The sequence below is a fragment of the Mustela erminea genome, chromosome 9, assembly GCF_009829155.1.
Source record: "Mustela erminea isolate mMusErm1 chromosome 9, mMusErm1.Pri, whole genome shotgun sequence".
In the NCBI taxonomy this organism is placed as follows: domain Eukaryota; kingdom Metazoa; phylum Chordata; class Mammalia; order Carnivora; family Mustelidae; genus Mustela; species Mustela erminea.
The window spans coordinates 85,862,328-85,886,336 of record NC_045622.1 but is presented as its reverse complement, the minus strand read 5'-3'; the positions used below and the strand labels follow the sequence as shown (position 1 = coordinate 85,886,336).

Below are 24,009 nucleotides of genomic sequence, written 5' to 3'. Positions count from 1 at the left end.
CATGTGGGAAGGGGAGCTACTTGGGCCCACAGCACCTGCTACGACCTCCCTGTTAGCAGGTGGTTTCCTATTCTCCCTCCTAAGCCCCCAGATCACAGCCACCCAGCAGTTGTCAGCAGGAGGGCTGGGGGCAGGGGGTGGGGGGCGGGTATCATGCCCATGCCTCTAGTTTCTTTTCTTTTCTTTTTTTTTTTTTTAAAGATTTTATTTATTCATTTGACAGAGAGAGATCACAGGTAGGCAGAGAGAGAGAGAAAGAGAGAGAGGGAAGCAGGCTCCCTGACGAGCAGAGAGCCCAATGTGGGACTCGATCCCAGGACCCTGAGATCATGACCTGAGCCGAAGGCAGCGGCTTAACCCACTGAGCCACCCAGGCGCCCCGTGCCTCTAGTTTCTGAGCATGATCTTGCTCTTGGGCTTGGAGGAGGGGGCTCCTGGGAGCAAGTCTAGGCTCGGGGTCTGTTTCCCCACCGGGCCTAGATCTGAGCTCTCTCCACGGAGGACACTTGTGGTCTACTGATACATGACAGGGACATGCCACACTTGTCCCAGCACCTGCTTGCCTCTCCAGCCTCCGAGAACAGGTCAGCCATACGGACGAAAGGCTCAAGGAAGAGCCCAGCTCCTTTGGTGACCTGGGCCCGTCACGGGTGACAGTAAAAGTAAAGCAAGAACAGACCTGCTGTTTATAGGCGTGGGGGTAGAGGTGAGGGCTCCGTCCCCAGAGCTGTGCTAATTAAAAGCTTTGAACCTGCAAAAGAACTTCTGTTTAAACCCCACCTCCCCTCTGCACCCACCCTGCTTCCTCCTGATGGTGGCTCTTGCTGCAATAAAACCTTGCGATTTTCCCCCACGACCTTTATTAATGAGTTCCTAGCTGAAGCCCAAAGATCCGGAGTGTGAAGGATGAGCCTACCTCTCCTGCACACCGTGGTGCATGTGGACCCCCACCCGCGAGCCCAAACACACGAGGGCTCCCCTCCACGTCCCCTCCTTCATCACAGGCAGCGTCTCTCAAGAGAGAAACCCTGAGCCCCACAGAGCTTCCACAGGCCCAAAGTGCCTAATGAAAACCAGAGCTACAAAACACTCCCGACTCTGAACCAGTCCCCAGGGCTGTTTCACTCTGTGCCCCGAGCTGCCAGTGAGCTCCGTTCAAAACCAAGCTGGGGCGCATTATCTCCTTGGCCTGGATTGGTCCCCTGCGGCTGCCTTGTCTGTCCTCTGCCAGCACTCTGATGCGCTAGATTGGACACCCCCCCGCCCCCGTCTGATAGTCAGGGACCTTAAGGAGCTAAAGGGACAGAGTTGAGGCAGCTCAGTGTGGAGGACACCGCTGGGTACCGCCCTCCGCCCCCAGGCAGCCCAGGTGCCCAGGTGAAAGCCACCAGTGAAAGCTGGCAGGAAGTAGCATGGCGTGGGTCTGGCCAACCTTTGTGGAGGCCCTTGAGAAAACAATATTGCATTATTGCCACCATTAATAATAGCCCTTTATTTGAGCCTTACTAGGACAATGCTCCAAACAAAGCTAAAAGGAAGAAACAGTCCCTGCCGTGGGGGCTTATAATGTATCAGGGCTGATGGAGGAAGAGACATGACTGAGGGGTGGGGGGTGGGGGGTTGGGGAATGTTGTGGGGGATGGGCCAGGGATAGCTTGCAAGGTTCCTGGAGGTACAGCTCAAAGAGACCCCCGCAGCCTTGCTGCATGTTCTTACGTGCTCTGTTGCATGAACACACACACACACACACAAACACACAGGTGTCTCCAGCCCCACCTTTGTCTTACCTCTTATGCCATGTCTGGGGCCCTTGAAGGCTCCGAAAAGAGCGAGAATAAAACCGGGCTGACCAAACTCTAAATCTTGGCTCCCACACAGCAGTGTGACCTTGGGCACTTCCCTTTATTTCGGAGCCTCAGGTCCCTCCTCTGCAGAGGAGCCCTGGGCTCACTGATCACGGGAGCACAAGCCCCTCGCATCACTCAGGGCACAAGCTGATGGCAAAAGCCAGCTAGAAGTGATTTTGAGCCCCATCGACGCTATGCTTGGCCCCAACCCACGCCACCATTTACTGCAAACCTACTGTGTGCCGAGCACAGAACCTGTTGCATTCCCGGACCTGTTGCATCACTTCTCCATGCAAGAATGGTCATGAGCATGAGATGCCCCCGGCCGCTTCTGATGAGGACGGAGTCCGCCTCGTTCTCTCGCTGGGGGCCCGGCTCGCCGTACCAGGGGTGCGGTGGTATTTGGGGCTGGATGGGTCTGTAAAAACCATAGCCCACCCTGCCAAGTCGGAAGTTGTGCAGGCCTCCAGAAGGGCTGGCAGCCCGGAGCTGCAGCTGTGTTGCAACAAGCCTGATTTAATTTGGGGGGTGGTACAGACAGCACTGTGTGGTGTTTGTTAAAAGCCAGAAGAATGCAGCTTATTCACCAGGCTGTGAAAATGACTGTGCCTCGGGTGGGGGACGCCAGAGGAGAATGTGTGAGAGCATTTTAAAAGAGTGAAAATGCTGATAATTATAAATTTATCATCACGCCCATTATGCATGAGATCTAAGTGGCTTAACTCATTACAGCGAAGGAAGCATCAGGTTTCTCGAGGCCTCTTTTCTCCCAGGGTTTACAATGCTCTTCTGACCTCTCTGTGAATCTGTAGAATGGGACTCTCATTGTTGCCAGTAGCCATTGTCCTTCGTGGTCCTTTTTTTTTTTTTTAAAAGATTTTATTTATTTATTTGACAGAGATCATAAGCAGGCAGAGAGAGAGGAAGGGAAGCGGGCTCCCTGCCGAGCAGAGAGCCCGATGCAGGACTCGATCCCAGGACCCTGGGATCATGACCTGAGCTGAAGGCAGAGACTTTAACCCACTGAGCCACCCAGGCGCCCCCTTCATGGTCCTTTTATCACCACCCTGGTTTCTCAGAAATAAAGAGCTGGCAGTATGTTTTTTGTTTTATTTTGTTTTGTTTTTTTAAAAAAAGGTACTTTTTTCCCATAATGCAGTTGGTATAAACCCAAAAATGTTGGCGGGGGGAGGATTTTTTTAAGTTAAATCTTCTTTCAAATGCATGAGAAAAACAGGTCACCTACGGGAAGCCCATGGTAAATAGTTTTGTAGAGCAAAGAGGCACCTGTGTATTTATCTTTTAAGTCAGTCTGGATTTTTCATACCCACAACTATTGCACTGGCCGCACTCGTTTTCACATTCACTGCTGTCTTTTCTTGAGAAAATCCCTCAGATTCTTAAACCTTGCGAGAGTGATGGAGACGGGAGCTGTGAGCGTTCCCTGTGGAGTCTCTCACGGAAACGTGAGGGTCCCCCGAACCCACACAGGGCAGATGAAGCATTTGGTGGAGATGGGGCCGTGGGAGCCTCTGCGTCCCCTCAGCTCTGCCCTCACCTTTTGCGGGGCCTCGGTGGGGACACTTGATCTCGGTGGGGATCAGTTTTCATATCTGTACATGGAGGGAGTCGAAGAGTTGAGAAACTCCCACGAAATGGGTAGCTATTATAGAATTCTTCCAAAGAGGCAGTGCTGCGCCAGGTGTCCCTGTGGAAACACTGTTACCCTGTTGTTACCAGCATGGATTTATCCCTAGAAAGGGACAGGAGTGTTTCCGGACGGCGCTCGGTGGGGAGAAGCCCGATCTGGGAATTCTGCCGCGTCCTTGAGGCCCCGGCGCAGTAGTGTGTGCCGCCCATGTGTCCTCTTGGGAGCCTGCTCCTTGGATTACCGCGTGATCGGTGGTTGGGACCTTGAGTATGTATTATTCAGGAGGCGACACACCCCCTTGTCAGCAGGTACTTCATCAGCTGGGATCAGGTGGGCTATGGAGCTCAGAAAATCCTCGTTTTGTATTCGGCTTGTTTCTGCCTGTGCCACTGGACCACAGTCCTCATCAGCCTCCAGGCCTCCGGGCATGTCCCAGGGACGCCTCAAGGTGCTTGGACTGTGGCTATGATTCTGTCTGCTCTGCACCTGGGCAGAGCACCATCGACAACAATCTCCCCAAAGCCTTACATTTAGCAGAGATCTTTTTCCTTGTTGTTGTTTTGTTTTTTGAAGTTTGTTTGGGGGAAGCTCCCTGGGGAGTCATTGACTAAACAGCTAGTTCTGTAGGGGGGCTGAACATTCAAGGAGAGCCGTGCTCCTGACCCTGTGACTCACCCAGCCCGTTCTGAAAAGCCATTGATCGGTGACACTCAACTGCTCAGGAGTATGACCAATCAGCCTTTTGTAAGACTTTCAGCCAGAGCCCACCTGCTGAAAGGGGAGGGAAGGAGGCAGATACCCCGCAGATCCCTAAATGTGAAAAGGCTGAATTTGCACCTGCCCAGACAAAAGAGGGCTACTTGTTTCTGGGAAGGAATGGAGCTAAACTGGAGAGGATTCTACAACCTGCCCTCCCTGCTATCAGAAATCTGTTCATGGGGTGAGCCTGGGTGGCTCAGTGGGTTAAAGCCTCTGCCTTGTCTCAGGTCATGATCCCAGGGTCCTGGGATGGAGCCTCGCGTCAGGCTCTCTGAGAGCCTGCTTCCTCCCCTCTCTCTGCCTGCCTCTCTGCCTACTTGTGATCTGTCTGTCAAATAAATAAATAAAATCTTAAAAAGAAAGAAAGAAAGAAAGAAATCTGTTCACCTTCTAGAAGTTTCTGTGGTAGTTCTTGTCCGTTCCCCAGACTAGTTATAGAAGTTTCGGGGTTGCAGGTGCTTTTTTAATTCCCATTTGACACGTGATACTGAAGCCCTAAGAGGCTAAGTAACTTGCCAGAGCGACACGAGATTATCCTCCATCTTCGGCTGGGTCATTAACTCCACCTCTGTAAACTCCTGGCAGCTGTATTTTTCTCATCTGTGAAGCAGGCATGATAGTTCTTCCCTGTGCCTCTCCCTCACTGTGAGGATTAAATGGAAAAAATCAATGATAAAGGGGGTCAGACATTGGTGTTATTCCTTATTCAAATAAGCTGTAGAGAAGGCGTGTGAGGGATCATCTAATAACGATCGATCCCAGCCGAAATGGGTGATCTAGACTGAACGGCCAACGTGGCGATCCGTAAGTATGCCATGGGACTTCGTCTTAAACCTTGAGACTTTTATAACTCAGAGAACTCACTCATATGGAATTTAAGAAACAAAACAGGATCATAGGGGAAGGGAGGGAAAAATAAAATAAGACGAAATTAGAGAGAGAGAGAGAGAGACAAACCCTAAGAGACTCTCAACTATAAGGGAACTTAAGGGGCTCCTGGCGGGGGCCGTGGTGGGGAGACGGGGTAACAGGTGTTGGGCATTAAGGAGGGCACGTGATGTAATGAGCACTGGGTGTTCTATACAAGGGATGAATCACCAAATTACCCCTGAAACTAATAATACACTCTATGTTAATTAATTGAATTAGAATAAAATTTTTAAAAAGAACAACAACAACAAAAACCCCTTGAGATTTCTACTGGGCAAAACGGGTTGGGGCTTCTGAGGGGAGCTCTGAGACAGTGGGGTTTTGGGGTCGTTAGAGCAGTCTGCCTGTAGGCCTTGAAGGATACCGGGGTGCTGCCTCTGTGCAGGTCTCACCCCATGAGGGAGTCTGGGCCAGCCAGGGAAGGTGAGGCAGCGTGGCCCACGATTGGCGGGATATGCTATGGAGGGATTTGGCGGCTTCACAGGACTGGTAACCCTCAGGCAGAGAACGTCTCCTCTGAGGGTCATGCATCAGGGCCCGTCTAGGCTGGAAGATGGGTTGGCCTCCTAGGTTTTGTGGCTGGGTGTCCTGGCGTTAGAAGGTGTGAGCTTGGCTGAGCATTTCTCTTTTTTGAAAAGAAAGAAAAAGAATAACTGTCAGAGCACTTTGCTGAAGGCAGTTCGGGGGCTTTCTCATGAACAGTGATCGGAGGTTGGATCTGATGATGGTGTCCAGTATTTTCGCCACTTGCCTCATGGGACGAAGTTTACATTTCAGTTAATGTTCAGTTAAGACAGGCACATGCACCACATAGCAAGTGCCTTAGCCAGAATGGGACCAGTGACCCTGACATTGGACTGCATGGATATAACATCTTCATCATTAACAGAAAATTCTCGCCATTAGCCGACCTTCTGGGTCTATGAGGGCGAGCCTGCTCCTTCCAAGGCTGGCTTCTGTGTTCACTTCTCGTCCAAAAACACTTCTTCATCTTTTGGAGTCCCAGAGGGGCTCCTGGGGACTTAGCTCCTCTGAGTTGCTTTTTGGTAAGAACCAATTCTCAAAGCCTCATTCATGCTTCTTCTCATGCTACAGAACCAGGTCTCCCGGAGACACACGCGGCTGTCGGGTTCATTTTTCTTTTCATTTCTCCCTCCAGTGGGAGGAACTACGGAGTGTCCGTTCATTCTGGAGCAGTTGCCCTCGTTGTGTGTTCACGACAGCCTCAGCTGATTCAAGTCAGGATTCATAGGTCAGTCCTAAGACCCGCCTTCTAGAAAACCACCCCATGGGGCCAGCTGCGCTTCACGCTAACCATTGAGGCTCCTGAATAGCAGAACTATCTGTGAGGAATAACAGAACTATCTTGTGTATTTAGAATTTTTAAATGTCTTAAACGGGTTTGTGTTTAAGCCACTAGGCTACTGAGAAGACAGTAACGTCCTGTGAGTGGCTCTGTGTCTGCGTGAGCTCTGCTGTGGTCCACATTCAGAGCCGTCCCAGAAACCTTGGGCTGCACGTGGGGCACATTCGGCTCATTCTTGCTGCTGCACAGCCCCAGCATTCCCCAAAACAGAGAGCTCGCCGGCCTGAGGCTTCAGGATTCATTTTCCTTTTGGATAGCCCGTGGCTCCTCCCCACTGGAGTGAGTGAGTGAGTGTGTGTGTCTGTGTGTCTGTGTGTCTGTGTGTGTGCACGCGCGTGTGTGTGTGTGTGAGAGAGTGAGTGAGTTGTGGTAAGACACTGAGAAAATAGACTTCATGAAACATTTTTCACTTGGGAAAGTAAAAGAAAAAAGAATTATTGGCCATTTTGCCTCGAGTGTTTGGAACCTGACACCAGCCCGGTTTTCCAGCGTTGAACCTCCAAATGTCACCCAGTACAGGTTGCTGACACCGTGTCTCATTACCGTCTTGATTCTCCCCCCACTCAGCCTCCTTTTCCCAAACAAACCCCTTACATCTCGAAGGTCAGAACCCCGGACAGCTTTTTATGCAGCCACCATATGGTGTTTGCTTTAGCATAGATCCACAAATGATGTGTTATTACAGTGGAGGTGCAGAAAATTATATGACAAAACCGGGTTTGTTTCCCTGCTAAAAACCCAAGGCTGAAATACTGCAGTCTTCCTTCAAGCCTGACTCAGAAGACGAAAGGGAGCCTTTCCCAGAATTAGGGGCATTCACCAGGGACCAGGGGGAAAAACATAACATTGTGCTGGTCACTAGTGGCTGGGCTAGTAGTTTATTTTCTGTCTGTATTTTATGAAACTCCTGTGTTCTATTTGTCTCTCATGTGATTTATTTCCACCTCTCGATGCCCCCTGCCCCCCAGGAGACTGTAACCTGGCTATAGCATAGGTGGGTATAAGATTATAAGCTGACAGTGGCATGGGCATCATTGCTGTGACTCGTGGGTTGGATTTCACAAAGGACCAGGAGTGGGAATGAGTGTTGGGTTGGTGCCAGGGTGTTTGGCAAGGCCTTAGTGCCCACCCAGTGGATTATACCATTTTAGGCTGAATGCCGATGTCCTGAGGATTGGATTGATCCTAAAGGAAATGGTCAGGAGTTGGGTTTCATTTACCAAGGCACTGGAATGTCCTTGAGGCCAGAATGTGGGATCACAGTATTTTCCCCCCTCATTTTGTCTTCTGAGACAAGACTGGTGGACAAGCAAAAGAATTGATCTAATTTCTGCCTCATTCTCCTCACCTTTATAAAGGTGACTTGCAACCGCACAGGAGCTTAGAAGGACCCTGAATCCTGACTACCTGTCCCTTTGGTCTGAGGACACCATACCCTAGGCTTTCCGGAACGTTCTGCCATGTGCATCTGCCCCTTTTATTTCTCAGCACGAAGGAGGGGAAGGTGAGAAAATGACATGTCTGTTTAATGGTGGGCCAAAGTGGGGCCCCGTCAAGACCATTTCTCCTGGCCCTCAGGTCAGAGGTCAAGTTTGAATAAAGGACACATGATGGAAGTCGTTTGAGAGCTTAGAGTGAGGTGTTGAATTCAACTTGCGCAAATCCCTGGCTCTCATCTGTAAAAGGGTTAATTTTACTTGCCCCATTTGCCTGAAAATGGATGATACAATACCTGTGGAAGTACTTTGCCCAAAATATGTTTTTATATCTGAGCTGTCCAGAATGGTAGCCACTAACCACATGGGGTGATTTAAATTAATTGAAACTAAATGAAAGTAAAAAATTAGTTCCTGATATTCGCTGGCCTTACTTTAAGTGCCCAGTAGCCACACACATGGCTGGTGGCCACCATATTCCCCAGTGCCATTGTATACCAGCACGAGCAAGCAAGCCTCCCGTCCTTCTGAGGTCAGAAGAAATGCGGGCTGGGCACTTACAGTCCTGAGGGAAGTTTAGCATGGGGAAGGAGGATTCAATCCACGCTGTCTCAGTCACCAGCCGTAGGACTAGGGAGGTGGCCTGCGTTTTCTGAGTAAGCATTTTCTCGTCTGTAACGCAGAAAACATAACAGAACCCTCCCTACACGGTGGCCATGATGGTTTCATGAAATTGTGTCTGCCAAGCAGTCAGCTTGGTACCTGGCACTTCCTAAGTTCTCATTTGACTTCTTGTTATTAAGTCCTGACGTGTTAAGCTGTGGGTCCTATCACTCCACCACTATGCCATATGTGAAAATACGTATCTACACGGTCTGCGCCCTCATGACCTACATAAGGACGGACAGGTGAACTTCACCAAGCGGGTGTTGAAGGAGGGAATGTGGTCGTCTTAAGCCCAAGGAGGTGATGGCCAGACTGGGCAGCTTTGTTCCTAGTGCCCCAAATGCCAAAGAGGTAGCCCGTCTTTGGGAGAGTAAAGCAAGCGGTGAGCTTCCACCGGGTGAGGGAGGGATGAGGGAGGAGGGGTACCGTGCCAGGCTAGAAGAAGCAGAGATAACCGCAGGCATTTTGCTTCCTCTGGGGCTCCCCTGGAATCAGCCTGGCTATTTTAGTAAGCTGGGCTGGCTTCTCTCTGAGCTGGGCTGCCTCTGTGTACTAGGGCCTGAGCTGGGACAGTGGCCGGATGGGCGGTGCTCCCTGTCCTGCTGAAGGATGAGAGTGATGAACCCCAGGCCTCCACTGTCCCCTGGCCCAGGTGCCAGTGACGAGATGAGAGTGATGCTCCCAGCCTAGAAGGGGCCGCCGTGCTTGGTTTCGCAGCAGGCAAGCCTGCTGTCATCCGGGAAGAATGCTGAGGAGATAACGGGCCAGTCTCCGCCAGTGTGGGGATGGGCATGAGCTGGGACGTGGGGGCGGGAGCTCAGGGGCAGGGCTAACAGGAGGCTTTTCCACTGAGGGCAGCTGTGGAAGCCCCTTTCCTCCCAGGGATGGAGGGATGGAGTCAGCCCTGAGCTGTGCACGGGTCAGGTGATGGCCACCTGGAACGAGGCAGCGCAGGTCCCTGATGGCTCCCTGGAGGCCACCTGGGCTCTTCTGGCCCAGCTGGGAGTTTCACTGGCCCCGGCACTACCTAAGGGAGGACTCTTATAGTCATAAGTTATACCAACCATATTTGAGTATAAGGTGGAAATACAAAATGAAAAGTATAATTGGAAGCAGGCAGAGCCCAGGGGCAGGAGAGCTGAGACTTGGGTTGTGCTGGGCCCAGGGTCCGGCGGGATGTACCATGTCCCCTTTTCTCCTTCCTGCTTTCCTCTCTCCGGTGAGCTTCTTTGTAAACAAGGGCACAGTTGGGGGTTGGGGCTGGGGTGTGTGCCCTAAATGCACAGCTTGGGAACCTTTCTAGATTCCCTTTCCACTTCCCCGGGAAAGGGTCAGTGGTCCCATGGGGGCGGGTCATGCTATCCAAACAGCCCCTCCTGCTGCGACTAAGGAACAGAGTCCAGCAGTGTCACTATGAGCTGCCTAGACAGACCAAAAGGAGGTGGGCAAATGGAAGGCACCCGGCATCTGGCCCCCTGAGTGGCTCCAGTTATCCGTCCCCCCGGTGTGGAGTGTGGCTCCGGCTTGGGGACAGTGCTGTATCAGGTGGCCTTCCTTTCAGTTCACCTCTGCCAGTGTCTGCAGCCAGGCTCGTCTCCCCCAGCTAGACCCCCGGAGCCTGAACTCGGAACCACCATGTAGGACCGTCAGTGTTGCTTCTCTCATGAGAGGCTCCCCTCCAGATGTGTGGTGAGCCCGGGGTGGGGAGGGGGGCTCCTGGGGGAAGACGGGGCTCAGATCCCCCGTGCCCCACATGCTACACCCTGGGAGCACCGAGAATAGGAAGGAGTGAGGGGAAGTTTTCCTCCGCTGCCTTCTGAGTTCCTGAGAGCACAGGCAGAACTGTAGAAATCAGGAGCCATTTCAGTGTGTTTGTATCTTCCGGACCACCGGGGTTTCAGTCTGCTGTAGATCCCCCTCCTCACACTGCAGATACCCTCGCCGCTTCCTTCCGTTGCTTCAAGGACGGCTGTGTCCTCAACTCCGCTGTCCCTTCTGAGGCAGACACCGACTGTCTGTGCTCTGCTTCGTTCAGACGAACTTGGTCCCTTACTTGCATTGTGCTTGGTCCCAGGGGGGGGAAAAGTCAAGGAATCTTATAAGAATGCATCTAATGGGAGATACACCGAGTGAAGAATTCTTTGTTTACCCTTTCAGTAAGACTGTGTCTCTCTTGTGGACCAGAGCACCCGACCCCTACTAGGCACGGGAGTGGAAGCCTGGTCAACCGTGACCGAGGGGAAGGGGGCAGACAGGGTCCCCTCAACAGAGCCAGTCCCCGTCACATCCCCCGGGGGCTTGGGGGGCGGCGTGCGGCATCCGTGCCAGCTTCCGGCCGTGCTTCGTGCGTCTCCCTTTCACCAAGGGCTCTGCTTGGCACCCTTCCGCTCCCACACAGACAGAAACAGTGTGGGGCTGTCTGAGCAGGCACCTCGCCCTTCACCGAGGCATGAATCACTTGGGGCTGATGCGCTCCCACGCCCACTGGCAGCCTCACCCCCTCTATTTTGGTTTGGTTGTCATAGGGGAAGGGAGGAGCCAGTCTCCTTGCGTCTAAGAGGCCCCTCCCTGCTTCCCTCTGCCACGGCCAGGCCAGGCCGAGCCAGCCCTTGCTCCTCAGCCAGGGTAGAATGTTCATCTCCTAGCCCACCGGCTTCTACTTGTCCGATCTGCAGGCACCTGCCCTCCTTCCCTTCCTCTTTGGGGTAACGTCAGGGATTCGGATGGAGGGTAAGTGGAGAGATTAAGCACATGTACGTGGCTGTCAGACCAGTGTGGATCCAGCTCTGCCCCTAAGAAGCCTGGTGACCTTCCAAGTCACTTAGCCTCTCTGGACTCGACTTTCTCATCTCTAAAATGGGGCTGATGGTAGCCACCGCTCCCGAGGATGAAGTGAGCAGAGGGAGGTCTGTACAGAGCCCGACACGTGGCAGGATCCCAGCAAGGGCGGCCCCTGAGGTGCGGGTTGCGGAAGGAAGCTCGGGGCTGCCCTTGTCCCTCTCTGAAGGCGACTCTCAGTCATGGCTTCGGGGTTTGGGAGGAATCGATACGGGGACTGGAGGGAGGACGTGTTCTGCCGTGACTGTCCCTTTCTACGTCCATCCCTCCTCTCCCAGGGCTAAAGTTCATCCCCATGCGAGCAGGAAGGGGACCTTAAGGGTCATTCGAAGACTTGTTACAGTAGCCTAAAGTCCTGCCATTTGATGTCTATGAAGCTGCAGGAAACCCATACTTCCTTGGACCGGGAAGGAAGGGATTCTGGGCACCCATCTGTCATGGCTTTCTTCAAGTATTTACCGATGTGTGGGGGGCATTTCCATGGGTGCTGGGAGTGGACCCCTGCCCCTACGGAACTCACCATCCGGGAGCGCTAGGACACTTGCAAGGCCTTTCAGGAGACCTGGAGAGACTTCTCTTGCACAGACACTTTCCTTGTCCCCTTATGGCCAGGAGATGACAGTCAGGCTCCCTGCCCCCACGTACCTCGGCGGCATTCCTGGCCGCACTTTCTCATGAACGCCTGCCCTCATGCCCCCTCTTCTTTCTGTTCCGGGGCAGCTCACACTCATCTGCCTTTACTCATCACCCTTACCCCTGCCTCTCTCTGTCTGAGCTTCCCTGCTCTTCCAGGGTCAGCTTGAGTTGTCCCTGAGTCCCCGGGAAGCCATCCTGGCCCCTGGGTGCCATCAGCGGCCACGGATACCCCTGGACATGGGTGAGGCCTTGTGTTAGTGGCCACGCTGCCGGCTCTGTGAGGGCAGGGCTGGGACCCAGGCTGCTTCTGCTCTGCCCCCGGTATGCGGTGACAGGGCTTATGAAAGAATTACCCGAGAGGGACAAAGCTCCAAGTTTGGTGCTCAGGTGGGCTCAGACCCAAAAGGCCTTCCCTTCCTTAGGAGGTGGTGGCATGACCCACCCTGGTGGCCTGCCCTTTTGCCGATGTTCTGGACCTTAGCCTTAGCCCTGTGGCCTTGAAGGAGACTCCCAACACGCTTCTGACTCCTTGAGAAGCTGCAGGGGGTTATTTGGGGCAATGACATTGTAACCTGGTTGCTTTTGTAGCATCTTATTTAAATTTTTACCTAACCATGGGTGGTTTGGCCGTAAAACCAGTAGTTTACCACTTTTGTGCAACTTTTTCAGTTGCTTGTTGGTGCCTGTGTGATACCTGCCTTGACCATGGCTGACCTCAGGGCCAGACTGAGACCCGTCCCTCGCTGCCTCGGGGTGTCGCTGAGCCTCCATGTGGGCCCCCGCTCCAGTCCGCGGCCAAAGCTAGCACCACACAGGTCATCCCCAGCTGGGCACTGAGTCCGTGTTGCCAGTGTCTTCTACTTCTGTGACATCTCATGGTTTTTACAGTTTTAAGGAGTCATCATATCATGTCGACTTCAATGGATTTTGCTGACGTCTCCCCATGAACTAAATCACTTGTTTCACTTTCCTAAATAACCTTTCTTGAACACCCTGAGGGGAGGTGTTGTGTGCATTCGGGTTCCCTCTGAAGGAAGGGAGGTGATCCTCCTTTGAGTAAGGGCCGACCTGGCTTCTAGGCACATGGAATGGAAATGAAGCCATAATTAAAGGACGTGAAGGTGTTTCTTTTTTTTTACAGGAGGGTTTCCGAGTCAGGGTGTTGGGGAGGAGGGAGCAAGAAGTCTGGGGCCCCAGCCAGCCCCTCTGCCCTTCTGCTGCCATTTGTGTGGAAGGGCTGCTGGTGGTCACACGCTGCCAGGAACTGATGGCAAAGACCAATATGTACGTGACAGACACTTGTCGCTGCAGCAGAAGGGAGGCCTTTCTCCTCTGCTGGGGGCCATGTGTTTCTGTAGCTGCAGCATCAGAGGCTGGGATTCTTTCCCAGTTCACAGTGCAGTCCAGAAGAACGCAGTGGCTCCAGATACCCGGGGGGAAGGGGGTGGGCCGCCTTCGAGGGGAGCAGGTATGTCCTGGGATTTTTAGCCATAGCTGGCTGCCAGATCTTTTAGCCAACGTCCAACAAATAAGGCCAAGTACAATTTGATTTTCAGAGAGAAATCTGCTTTGAGGAGCCTCTCTACCCCCTTAGAAGAAGTGCTCCATGAGGAGCCTGATTTCTGAGAACGATACCATACAAGGTAAAGAACATCAACTCTGAAGCCAGACGGCTTGTGTGTGAATGCCGGCTTGACCTATGAGCTGTGGAAGCTAGGCCAGGTTATGTCACCTTTCTGTGGTCCAGTCTTCTCCTCTTGGAGGGACAGATTCTGTTCTAAGTACTTCGTACTTGTAATTCCCGTGCTCCTCAGAACCACACTGTGAGGTGGGTTCTGTTATTATCTGGCTGTCACCACACTGGAGGTGCCCAATTCATCAGGAATGAAGACGGTTAACAATTCATAATAGTGCCTGGGTCATAATGTGCTTTCAATAAATATCATTTCTTTTTAACTCTCTGTTGGATGCTTCCATTCTGCCCCTCAACCTAATAGGCAGGGTTGGACTTGGTGTAGTTGACTTCAGAATCTTCATGGGCGATTTGGCTGACAAAAGTTTTTAAAGGTCAGGCTTCAGGAGGAGCTCTCTTCGATGAAATCTTCATTCTCTGAGGTGGAGATGCCTGTCCAGGTAGCTGGAAGTACCTAGGATGGCCAGGACCAGGCCTGGGTGTCACCCTCTATAGGTGGAATTGTCCCTCTCAGGGAGGGGGCAGGGACAACACCTTCACGCTCCCTAGAGCAGAGACTGGCTATCAGGAGATGATTCTCTACCCTTACTTCCCTCTCCTCAGTTCCCCTCAGGCTTTGGGGTGGGGAGGGCTTCGCCTGACCCCTAGATCAAATTAGCTTTTCTTCTCTGAGTGCTCAATACCCTGTCATAGTATTCATCCATCCATCCATCCATTCATTCATTCATTCATTCACTCATTCACTCATTCATTCGACAAATGTTTACCAAGTGCCTAGAATGTGCCAGACATGGTCTTGGGTGGTTGAGGTATGTCAGAGAATAAAACCCACATCTCTGCCTTCATGCTCCTGTGGGGTTGGGACGGGACGATGACCAGCGTGAGGACAGTAAGTGTATATAGTATGGGAGAGGATGGGAAGGGGGAAGGAGGGGCAGGAGGGCGGGCGGTGGAGTTGAAATTTGAAATAGGATAGCTGGGTGGATTTTAATGACTGGAACACGGGCTGGAAGGAGGTGAGAGAACTTGCCATGTGGAAATCTGGGAGAAGACTATTCTGGGCAAAAGGGACAGCCTGCCCAGAGGCCTGAGGAGTTCCAGTGAGACATGGGGCACTAGGATCTGGGGTGCCCTGGGACCAGCCCCACAGGGCCCTATCGGCCATTCTCAGGACTCCACTCTGAGTGAGACGGGGAGCCCTTGGAGGGCTTCGAAAAGAGGGGCGAGGTGGTCCGAGGTATGTGCTGAAGTGGTGACTCCGACTGCTTTGTTGAGTCTGGGCTTGGGATGACCTTGTTAGAACTTTTTGGTCACTGTCTCTTTCCTCTGGGATTGTAAGTCTCATGTGGGGAGGGCTGTGGCCTTGTTTGCAGTTTTAACACCCGCAGCTGCCGGACGGTCATTCGTTCTTGGTGACTGCCTACCAGAAAGCCTTCTGTCCCAGGTGTGATAGTAGCAGCGAGGCCTGGGCAGCACCCTGTGATCCACCTCAGGGACCAGCCTTTCCCTCACTGTCCGCGGGTTGGCTCTGGATTCTGCCAGTGGTGGCCCAGATGTGGCTCAGCACTCAGGGGAGAAGAAGCCATCCACCAGAAGGCTTCTGTTTGCCCTCACTGAAGGCTCTGCACTGGGTCAAGGAGCCCAGGGCGTGTGGAAGTGTGTGAGGCGCCCCAGGGAGGAGCCAGGGCTGAGGTCTGAAGACAGCCCTCCTGCGCCTAACCCCCAGGTCGGCTCCTGCTCACCCCTTTGGGGTCAGAGGAGGAGAACAAACAAACCAGAGGCGGGCAGTGTGGCTACAGACAACTCGGGGTCTCAGGCATGGCCAGTCCCAGCTAGTGCCTCCCGTGTCTCAACACCTCGGAAGAGCCTTCTGGGTCTGCTGCTCACAGTGGAGCCCAGGGTAACTGAGGGTCAGGCCTTGGGTCTGCCCAACCGAGCATTGCCAGTGGCAGCTTTGCGGTCTGCTTCCCTGGACAGACCCCCCAGACAGATTCCCGCTCCTGGTGGTTTCTTCAGGCAGTGATTTCCGAATGGGGGAGGAAAAAAAGACTCAGCAGCCCCCCTGCCTACTGGTATGGTTTCATCGGGGAGGTGGCTGCTGGGAGGCAGGGCTGTGAACAGTTCCCTTCTGGAGAGGAAACTGGACCCGGCATGAGTAGCTTCCGACCATGAGAGTTTCAGCCTAGTGGCGTGTGTGCTCGAGATGACACGTGTGTCAGTCACAGGGCTGTTCACAGTCATGGTAATTGATCAATAGCTCATGTTCACTGAACACTTGTGTCCCTGATCTGCCCAGAGCCTTATGTGTGTCACTTCATTTAGCACTGACAGCAGTCTTACAGGTGGGGGCTAGTACACCCATTTTACAGATGAGGATATCGAGGTCCAAAGCATTTAAACAGTGTGCCCAAGTTCCCCCAGCCAACGAGGCCAGGTGGGTGTGGAGGCGGGTATGAGTGACTCTTTACAACCACCTGGCCGGACTGACTCTCAGCCCTGCTGCCGCCCTCTGTGCGGAGGGCAGCTGAGATGGGGTGATGATCTCCGTGGATGGCTTAGGCGGGTGCAGAGCAAGTGCTCACTCGGTTATAACGAAGGCCCCTGGATACCCCCGTCTCCTGTGTGCTTTATTCGCCTGCATTTTGTGCTGGGGGCCCAGCTGTGGATTATTCTAGTCCTATGCCAAAAATGTGCAGGGTTTTCAGTCCCTTTGTGTTGCAGGCGAAACTGCTGTTTATCTGCTTTTCCCACAGCCAGCCCAGGCCTGCTTCCCTTTTTTCACTTTGAGCTTTCAAAGGTCAGGGGAGTCCTGATAGATTGTTTTCTTATCTCCTAAGTATTTTAGAGTTGTTTATCCATTTAACAACTGGAAGTGATTTAAAGAGGGGGGAGAACCCCGCAATACTCCTTTTGGTCAGCAGTGAATCTCCTTAGGTCAGCATCCCAGTTCCCCAGACAGGCCTGGTCTGCCAGTACCCAGGCTGGTACCAGGAAAGAAGCTGATCACGTTTCTCTGTAGGTCCAGAGCTAGTGCAGGGCCTGGCATGGGGCTGGTGCAGAAACAGAAGTGGCTTGAGAATTACATGCGTTGTTAGGCTCAGGAGCCGATGTTTCAAAATTCATCCTTTCTGAAGACACATCCACTCATGTCCTAGGGTACAGAAGGATCAGAAGGGGGTTTCCAGGATGATTTTTTTTTTTTTTATAAGGCAGTGCCATGCCCTCTGCTGAGTCACCGGTTGATACCTGGGACTGGGGTGTGTCCGTGCAGAGCGACCAGCTCTGGATGTCTCAGGGCTCCATTCTGGTCTGACTCTCTGCTTGACCTTACGGCTGTCCATGGAGGGACTTTGAATATTCACCTTCCCAACATTGAGTCTGTGCCCTGTGCATTTCATAAATGATCTTACTGTGTCCTCCTAGAAGCCTCATAAGAGAACCAGTATTGTTCCCATTTTCACAGATAGATCGTAACAATCTGGGAAATGGAGATAAGAAGAGTGTCTGTCTCCCAGCACTATTTTTGAGGATTAAATGAGATACCAAACGGGAAGCACTTAGCAAGAGTGCTGGACGCAGTGAGCGCCTGTAGATGTTAGTGGTTACTTTCGGGGGGGGGGGGGCGGGGAGGATTGTGGGTGAGGAAAGTGGAGTTAAGATGGCGAGGTGACTTACCCCAGAGCAGGAGGCTAGTCCTGGCAGAAGCAGATCTCTCTTACCACAGGCTCCCCGTCTGCAGCTCCTGGCTCTTCTTGTCCTGTGTATGATGATCGACTCCTCCAAAGGGACCCCTGTGCCGGTGCCCCACCTCCAGTCTACTTCCCCATCAGGCTCTGTGACAGGTTAACTGTGAGCTGGGCAGGCAGGGGAGAGAGGAGAGATGCCCTCGTCCGGGAGAACCCTTGGTTCTGCTGGGGTCAGGCCCTCGTGGAGGCCCTGTAAGTGACCCACCGGCCTCCACTTAGCAGCAGCGACCTCTTTCTGGGCTGTAGTTCCCCCTTCTGGAAAATGAAGGCTGTGGTTGTGCCCATCCTGTAGGGACTTCGGTGGAGATTAAGTTAGGTGCTGCACCGGGAACCACTAGCTCGGGGCAGAAGAAGTAGGGTTCCACGGCCTGCAGTGACTAGCTAGATCTCACACAGTCCTGTGACTGAGACAACCGTGCTGGTCCCTCTTCCCACAAGTCCATAGCCTCTCCCCTCAGGATGCTGTGCTGGTCCTTCCCGGGGCTGGTGGGGGGGGGTGTGTGTGAACGCAGTCACAACCGCAAAGAGCTCTTTTACAGGATTCCTTCCCTCCCCCCGCCCCCCAAAATAGGAACCACAGCTGGCCCCGCAGGAGCTTTCACACTCCCCTGTGGCGTGGCACAGCAGCGGCACCTGTCCCATCTCGACTGCCCACGTGTCCCATGCTGTGCCCGAGCCCCTGAGGGACCATAGGGCGTGGCGCGGTCTGACTCACGGGTGACGACAGAGGCACTTTACAGACCTGCGCCTGAATGAATCTCGGTTTCATTTATAAAAGGCAAAGCCCACTCTTTCCACCGTCATAAGGCAGCCTCAGAGGTGGGGGTTTCCAGGAGCACAGTTAAGGTCAAGAGTGACGCTGCCCAGAGACTCCCGATGTGGGGCCCCAAGCAGTATTCTCTGCTTTTTGATTCACTTGGTTTGTTAAGGCAGATGAGAGGCTAGGAGGCAAGATCGCCCTTGTGGAGACTTCACAAGACTCCTCGAAGGGCTTAGCTTCTCCCAGCAGCCTGTTGGGGGCTGTGACCTGTTTCTGATGGAAACCCAGCCGGGATCCTAACAGCTTGGTGCCTTTCACAGATGAGGAAGGGGGACGAGTGTTTACGTATTAGAAGCAAATGCAGCCTCAGTTCATCTAGAGAATACAAGATGGACAGGGTCTCTTAAAAATAATAATACATGCGCAGTGTTGGAATTCTGGGTGTAGGAGCTTCAGGACAGTCCTGCCGGGCCCTTTTCCTGGCTCCAACCTGGACTCCCAGAGAGGTGCCCGTGTGTGGTTCATGGTGTCCTTCCAGTAGCTTCCACTCTGTCACTTCCTCACTTCTTCTGTGACACGTGGACAGTTGGGATGTCATCCAGCTGGAAATTCAGAACATGAAGGAGGAACCCTTGGTCTATCGCCGGGGCAAACGCCGCCTCCTCTCCCGACCCCCTTCCCCAGAAGCGCAGGCAAGAATGTTTGATTACATTTTCCATTTTGCCTCTGTAAGGCCATAGAAGAGAGGTATGAGGGGCGCCTGGGTGGCTCAGTGGGTTAAAGCCTCTGCCTTCAGCTCAGGTCATGATCCCAGGGTTCTGGGATCAAACCCCACATCAGGCTCTCTGCTCAGCAGGGAGCCTGCTTCCCCCTCTCTCTGTCTCTGCCTGCCTCTCTGCCCACTGGTGATCTGTCTGTCAAATAAATAAATAAAAATCTTAAAAAAAAAAAAAAAGAGAGGTATGAGCCCACTGAACCCTCACAACGCCCCACGAAGGACATTACTAACTGTTATTTCCACTGTACAGATGAGGAGACGGAGTGGTTAGTTTGCCCAAAGTCCCACAGTAACTGGGAGAGCTGAGACTAGAACTCAGACCACCTGGGTCTCAAACCCTTTGACCCATTGTTCCATAAGGCTGTTCTTCCAGAAAAAAAAGGCAACTGCCTCTTCCCTCTCTCTGTCTCTGTCTCTCTCGCCACTCATACCCTGTGAACTTGGTCTTTGTGAAGATTTCAGCCCAGGCGCTCAAGGGCAGGATGTTTCAGTGGATTGGGCACAGGGACAGAGTGACCTGAACATCTATGGCGTATTAGTTTATTATTAGTATTAGTGCTGACTGTGGGGGTGCTGGGGGACCCTTCTTCAGGGGCATGGGTGCCAGTGGACGGAGTGAAGCCCAGTGCTTGGGAACCCACGTGCTTCCGCCAGGGGGATCCTTAGAGATTCCCTGGAATCCTGGCTTCCCCCCTTGGAGCTCTTCCTGTCAGCCGCTTGGCTTCCCCGCTGGCAAATGGCGTGGTGGTGCTTCAAATGGAAGTTTCCGGCACCGGGAAGGTGGGCATTCTTTGAGAGCTCTCTTGCCTCCAGCTTTCGGTGGGCAGGGTTGTGGGGTGGGCGTGGCAGGTGCACGCGCGCGCGGCGCGCGCACACACACACACACACACACAAACACACGCAACCTTTTCTTCTCCCCTGTTCTCAGAAGCCCAGGAAAAAATAGACTGTGATGAGTAGCCATTGAGGTTATGATGATTTTCATATGAATTGTCAAATCTTCTATGTCCATTAAACTATTTTGTGGTGAGGAAATTATGTAACTGAAATAAGAAACTCCACCTAACTATTAAGTGATAATTCAGTCCCCAGGCTCTTGGATCTTTATCCAATATTTCTAAAAAAAAAAAAAAGCCTACTTGCTTCTCTGGGAAAATGGTCCATTCAGACTAGAACATCTTCCCGCCCTTTGTCTGGCGGTGGGTCTCTGGTGGATCTTTGCCAAGAGAGAGGGGAGATGGTGGGGGAGGGGGCCTAGGGCAGGGAGAGAGTGGCAACTGCCGTAGCCCCCAAATATCCATTCTTTCCATGGACTCTTGTCAGACTTAGCTCGAACGACAGTATAGGTCTGAGTTACAGGAAAAAGCCTGTCTTGCAGTTTGCTTGGGGAGTTGTTCTTTGCTGGCAAAAAGCCCAGAGTGGGGGTGGGCGGGATAGGAAAGATGGAGGAGCCTGAGCGGGATTCTTGGTTGGCTCAGCCTCAGGGTAAACTGCTTTCCCTGCTTCTGAACAGCTCTGTAGGTGGGAACCAAATCCAGGAGCTAGATAAAAGGCAAGGCAGTGACTCCCCCCACCCCAACCCTTTATCTGATTGTACTCATTTCACGGAAATTTACTGAGCACCCAGGGACAGGGGATGAAGAGGCCAGACGTGGCCCTGGCCCTCGTGGAGCTTCCAGTCAGCTGAGAAAACAGATGCCACTGATCAGCAACAGGGTACGATGAGTCACGAGGGTATGATAAGCCAAGTCGCTTAGCTTAGCTTCCAGGCTGGGCTTTGTCATTTATAAAGTAGAGCTCACCCCGAACCCACACAGGCTGTTACAAAGGCTTAATGGGATTGTGTATGTTAAGTAATCACCATATGGTAGGTCCTGGATTAATATTTATGCAAATCATGGATTCATATAAATTTGGTCATAGGGTTGCTATTCATCCAAGAAATATTTATTGAGCATCTACTATATCCTGGGCATTATGCTTGATGTTAAGAATATAGCAATGACGTAAACAAACAAAAGCCCTGCCTCACGGGGATTGGATTATATTCATGAAGAAAGTAATTGAGCAGAAGGCATAATCTATTTGATGGTGTGCCACATAGTAGAGAAAAATATCGCAGGGAATGTGAATACGGAGAGCTGGAGGTGGGCGGGTACAAGTCAGGGGAAACCTCACTGAAAGAGTTATATTTGTGAGAAGCCCTAAAAGAGGTGAGGGAGGGAGCCAGCCATGCAGATACCTGGGGAAAGGAGGATTTCAGGAAAAGGAGCAGCATGTTCAAAGGCCCGGTGGCTGCATCATGTCTGTCAGTGTGGTGTGGCCAGAGAGGTAGGTGTATGGGGAGACAATCTAGGGCTCTGAAACCAATTTAAAGATCTACTTAGAGTACACGGGGAGGGAGTACACAGGAAGGAAGGCACACAGGGGGTGAGCCTTAGGAGGGCTTCGATAGAGAAGTGGCATGAACGGACTTGGCTTCTTGGTCTTAACAGGGTCCTTCTATGTATATTCCATTGGAAATGGAATATAAAAAGAGAGGCAGGGAGATCATCTAGGCCACTGCAGAAAGCCACATGAGCAACAACAGTCTCATGGACCAGGTAGTGCCAGGGAAGACTGGAAGATGGAAACTGATGTCCTCAGGGAAGACAGCACATTTCTGGGTAGAGGTGATCTGCTCTGTCCCACCTTGACCTTCCTTCTCAGATGCCAGAGGAAATTGATGGCACCTGACCCTGGGGTGCCCTGGCTCTCTGCGAGTCCCCCCTTGAGGAAACGAGAGTGTCTGAAAAAGTCAAGGCCAGACTTTTTCTCTCCAAATGAGATGAGAGCTACAGAAATACAAGTGGGCTGGACTTGGCCTATGTTTGGAAGGGAGCGTTTCCAGGATTTCTTTCCCTCGGCTGACACTTTGTTTTCACTGGGGCTTCTTGGTGCCTTCACAGCTATTTAGACCTCTGTGGCCCTTTTCCTATAAGTAGTTGTGATTTAGGGAAGGAGCTGGAGATCCCAATTACCTTTTGGAGGGTGTCCTCGCTTCTCAGCTGTGCAGCCTGGGGCTCTTCTTGAGTGAGTCCCCCATTTACACCAGCCTGACTTGGACAAGTTCAGATTTATACAAATAATAATTCAGAAAGGGAGAGTATCCTTTACAAAGACCATCTTGTGGTGATCCTAAGAACCATAAATAATCCAGCAAAGGAACTTATAGAGATAACAGGAAAACAATGTAAAATCAGCACATCCAGCAATAGCATGGGGTCCAGTCATGGTGATAGTTATAAAAACTACCAATATTGTTTATTCTGTATCTATCGGCACACTTAATTTCCCTAACAACCCACCGAGGTGTTGCCGCGGACTCCTACAGATGGGAGCACACGGGCACAATGATTCAGATGTAGGTGATCTGTCCCCAAAGCCCTGCCCTTGGCCATGACTCTAAATAGCTTGCTTCCCTTGTACAATTTAAATATTAAGTCTTTATGTTTACACTCAACTTGCTCATAAACTTGAGGATCACAGATAATAGCTGCCAAAACATTTCCATGGAACCGAGAGTCCAAATCCCTGAGGGTTCCCAGATGGCCCTGGCTGGCCCAAGCCACTGAGGCTGTCTAGAATGATTAGGGCAGAGGAAGGTGCTAATCCATCAAGGGGAGGCGCTTTGCAGCTGATGTGAATTCGTTTATCTCCCCCCTCCTCGCTCTTTGTCTGTTTATCCCCCCTCCTCCCTCCTGGGCCCTGCCGACAAGCCTGATGTATGGGCATCTCAATCACTTCTGCTTCCCCTGGAGATCAAGGCCGGGCCTTGGGCCCTGAGGCCTCCCTGAGTAAATCCGTAAATGGGGGCAGGGGTACCGGGTTGGGATCAAAAGAGAATGGGGTCCCCTCTGCTTCTAACTACCTAGAATCTGCTGCATATCCTGAAGTAGGCGAGGGGATCACCTCCCCCTCCCCCTGCCCCTCTCCCAACACACACACCCTGACCTTGCAAGAAGCTGCCTTCTGGGAAATCTGGAGAGGCAGGGTCCTTCTCCAGCCCTGCTCATCAGCTTCTCTGAAAGCCCTCGGATGAACCAGTCCAAATCAGGAAGCATTTTTTTTTTTTTTTCTTGAAAAGTACATGAAACTGTATCCTATGTGTTCCGCCCTTCACGCGAGGCCAGAGGCGGAAGACAAGTGTGAACTCTCTAAACTTCCGTAAGAGAAAAGGAAGAACGTTTCCATACCTTCTCAGCCATTTCAAAACACATTTTTAAAGATTTCTCGTGAAGAGATGTTTCCAGATGACCTCTTCTTTCAGGGAAGGCGCTCCCTCTATTTCAATTCTTTATTTTTTTTCTTACCCCTTTTTTCTCTCCAGCCTCTATCTATTCCCCATCCCCCACCCCCACCCCCAACCCAGAGCAAGAATCATCAGGGACTTCCCACCAGGACCTCTTTCCTCCTCTTAATTGCAGAGCTGTCCCCAGCAGGCCTTGCCTGACAGCACTTCCATTCCCTTCCGGAGACCGACCAGCCCCTGGGCAGGTGCTGTGCTCACCCCGAGCATGTAGCTCTCTGTTCAGGGCTTTGCTGCCTGGAATGTTTGCATCATTTGCCGGGGGCGGGGTGGGGGAGATGTGCTGGGGGGACAGGTTCCTCTCTGGCTTTCCTGGCTCTGCCCGTTACCTGGGGCACAAAGATGTTCAGTTAGCTGGACTGAGCAGCTGGATCAGGAAGAGGTTTGCAAACTGGCAATTAGTGATGGGTTGGTTGTTTGCTGCTGCTTCCTAGGACCCATGGCTTATGGTTTATGAACCAAATGGCAAGATCCCTACTCAGACATGGTCCCATCCAGGACTCTGATAGGCAAATCCTCTTAGAAAGGTAGGATCACAGGCACCGACTGGTTCCT

The 24,009-nt window shown here is 52.3% G+C and overlaps 1 protein-coding gene across 2 annotated transcripts in view; it reads left to right on the top strand.

Moving 5' to 3' along the window:
• The window catches only part of ABTB2 (ankyrin repeat and BTB domain containing 2), a 172,806-nt gene that overhangs the window by 79,023 nt on the left and 69,774 nt on the right, over positions 1-24,009 (top strand). The window contains exon 1 of one of the 2 annotated variants that reach the window (XM_032356793.1): positions 11,364-11,385. The exons of the other annotated variant lie outside the window; for it this stretch is intronic. Coding sequence (XP_032212684.1) covers positions 11,379-11,385 — 7 coding nt within the window. The 5' untranslated portion in view covers positions 11,364-11,378. Of the gene's footprint in view, positions 1-11,363; positions 11,386-24,009 lie in introns of those variants that run through there. 2 annotated transcript variants of the gene reach the window in all.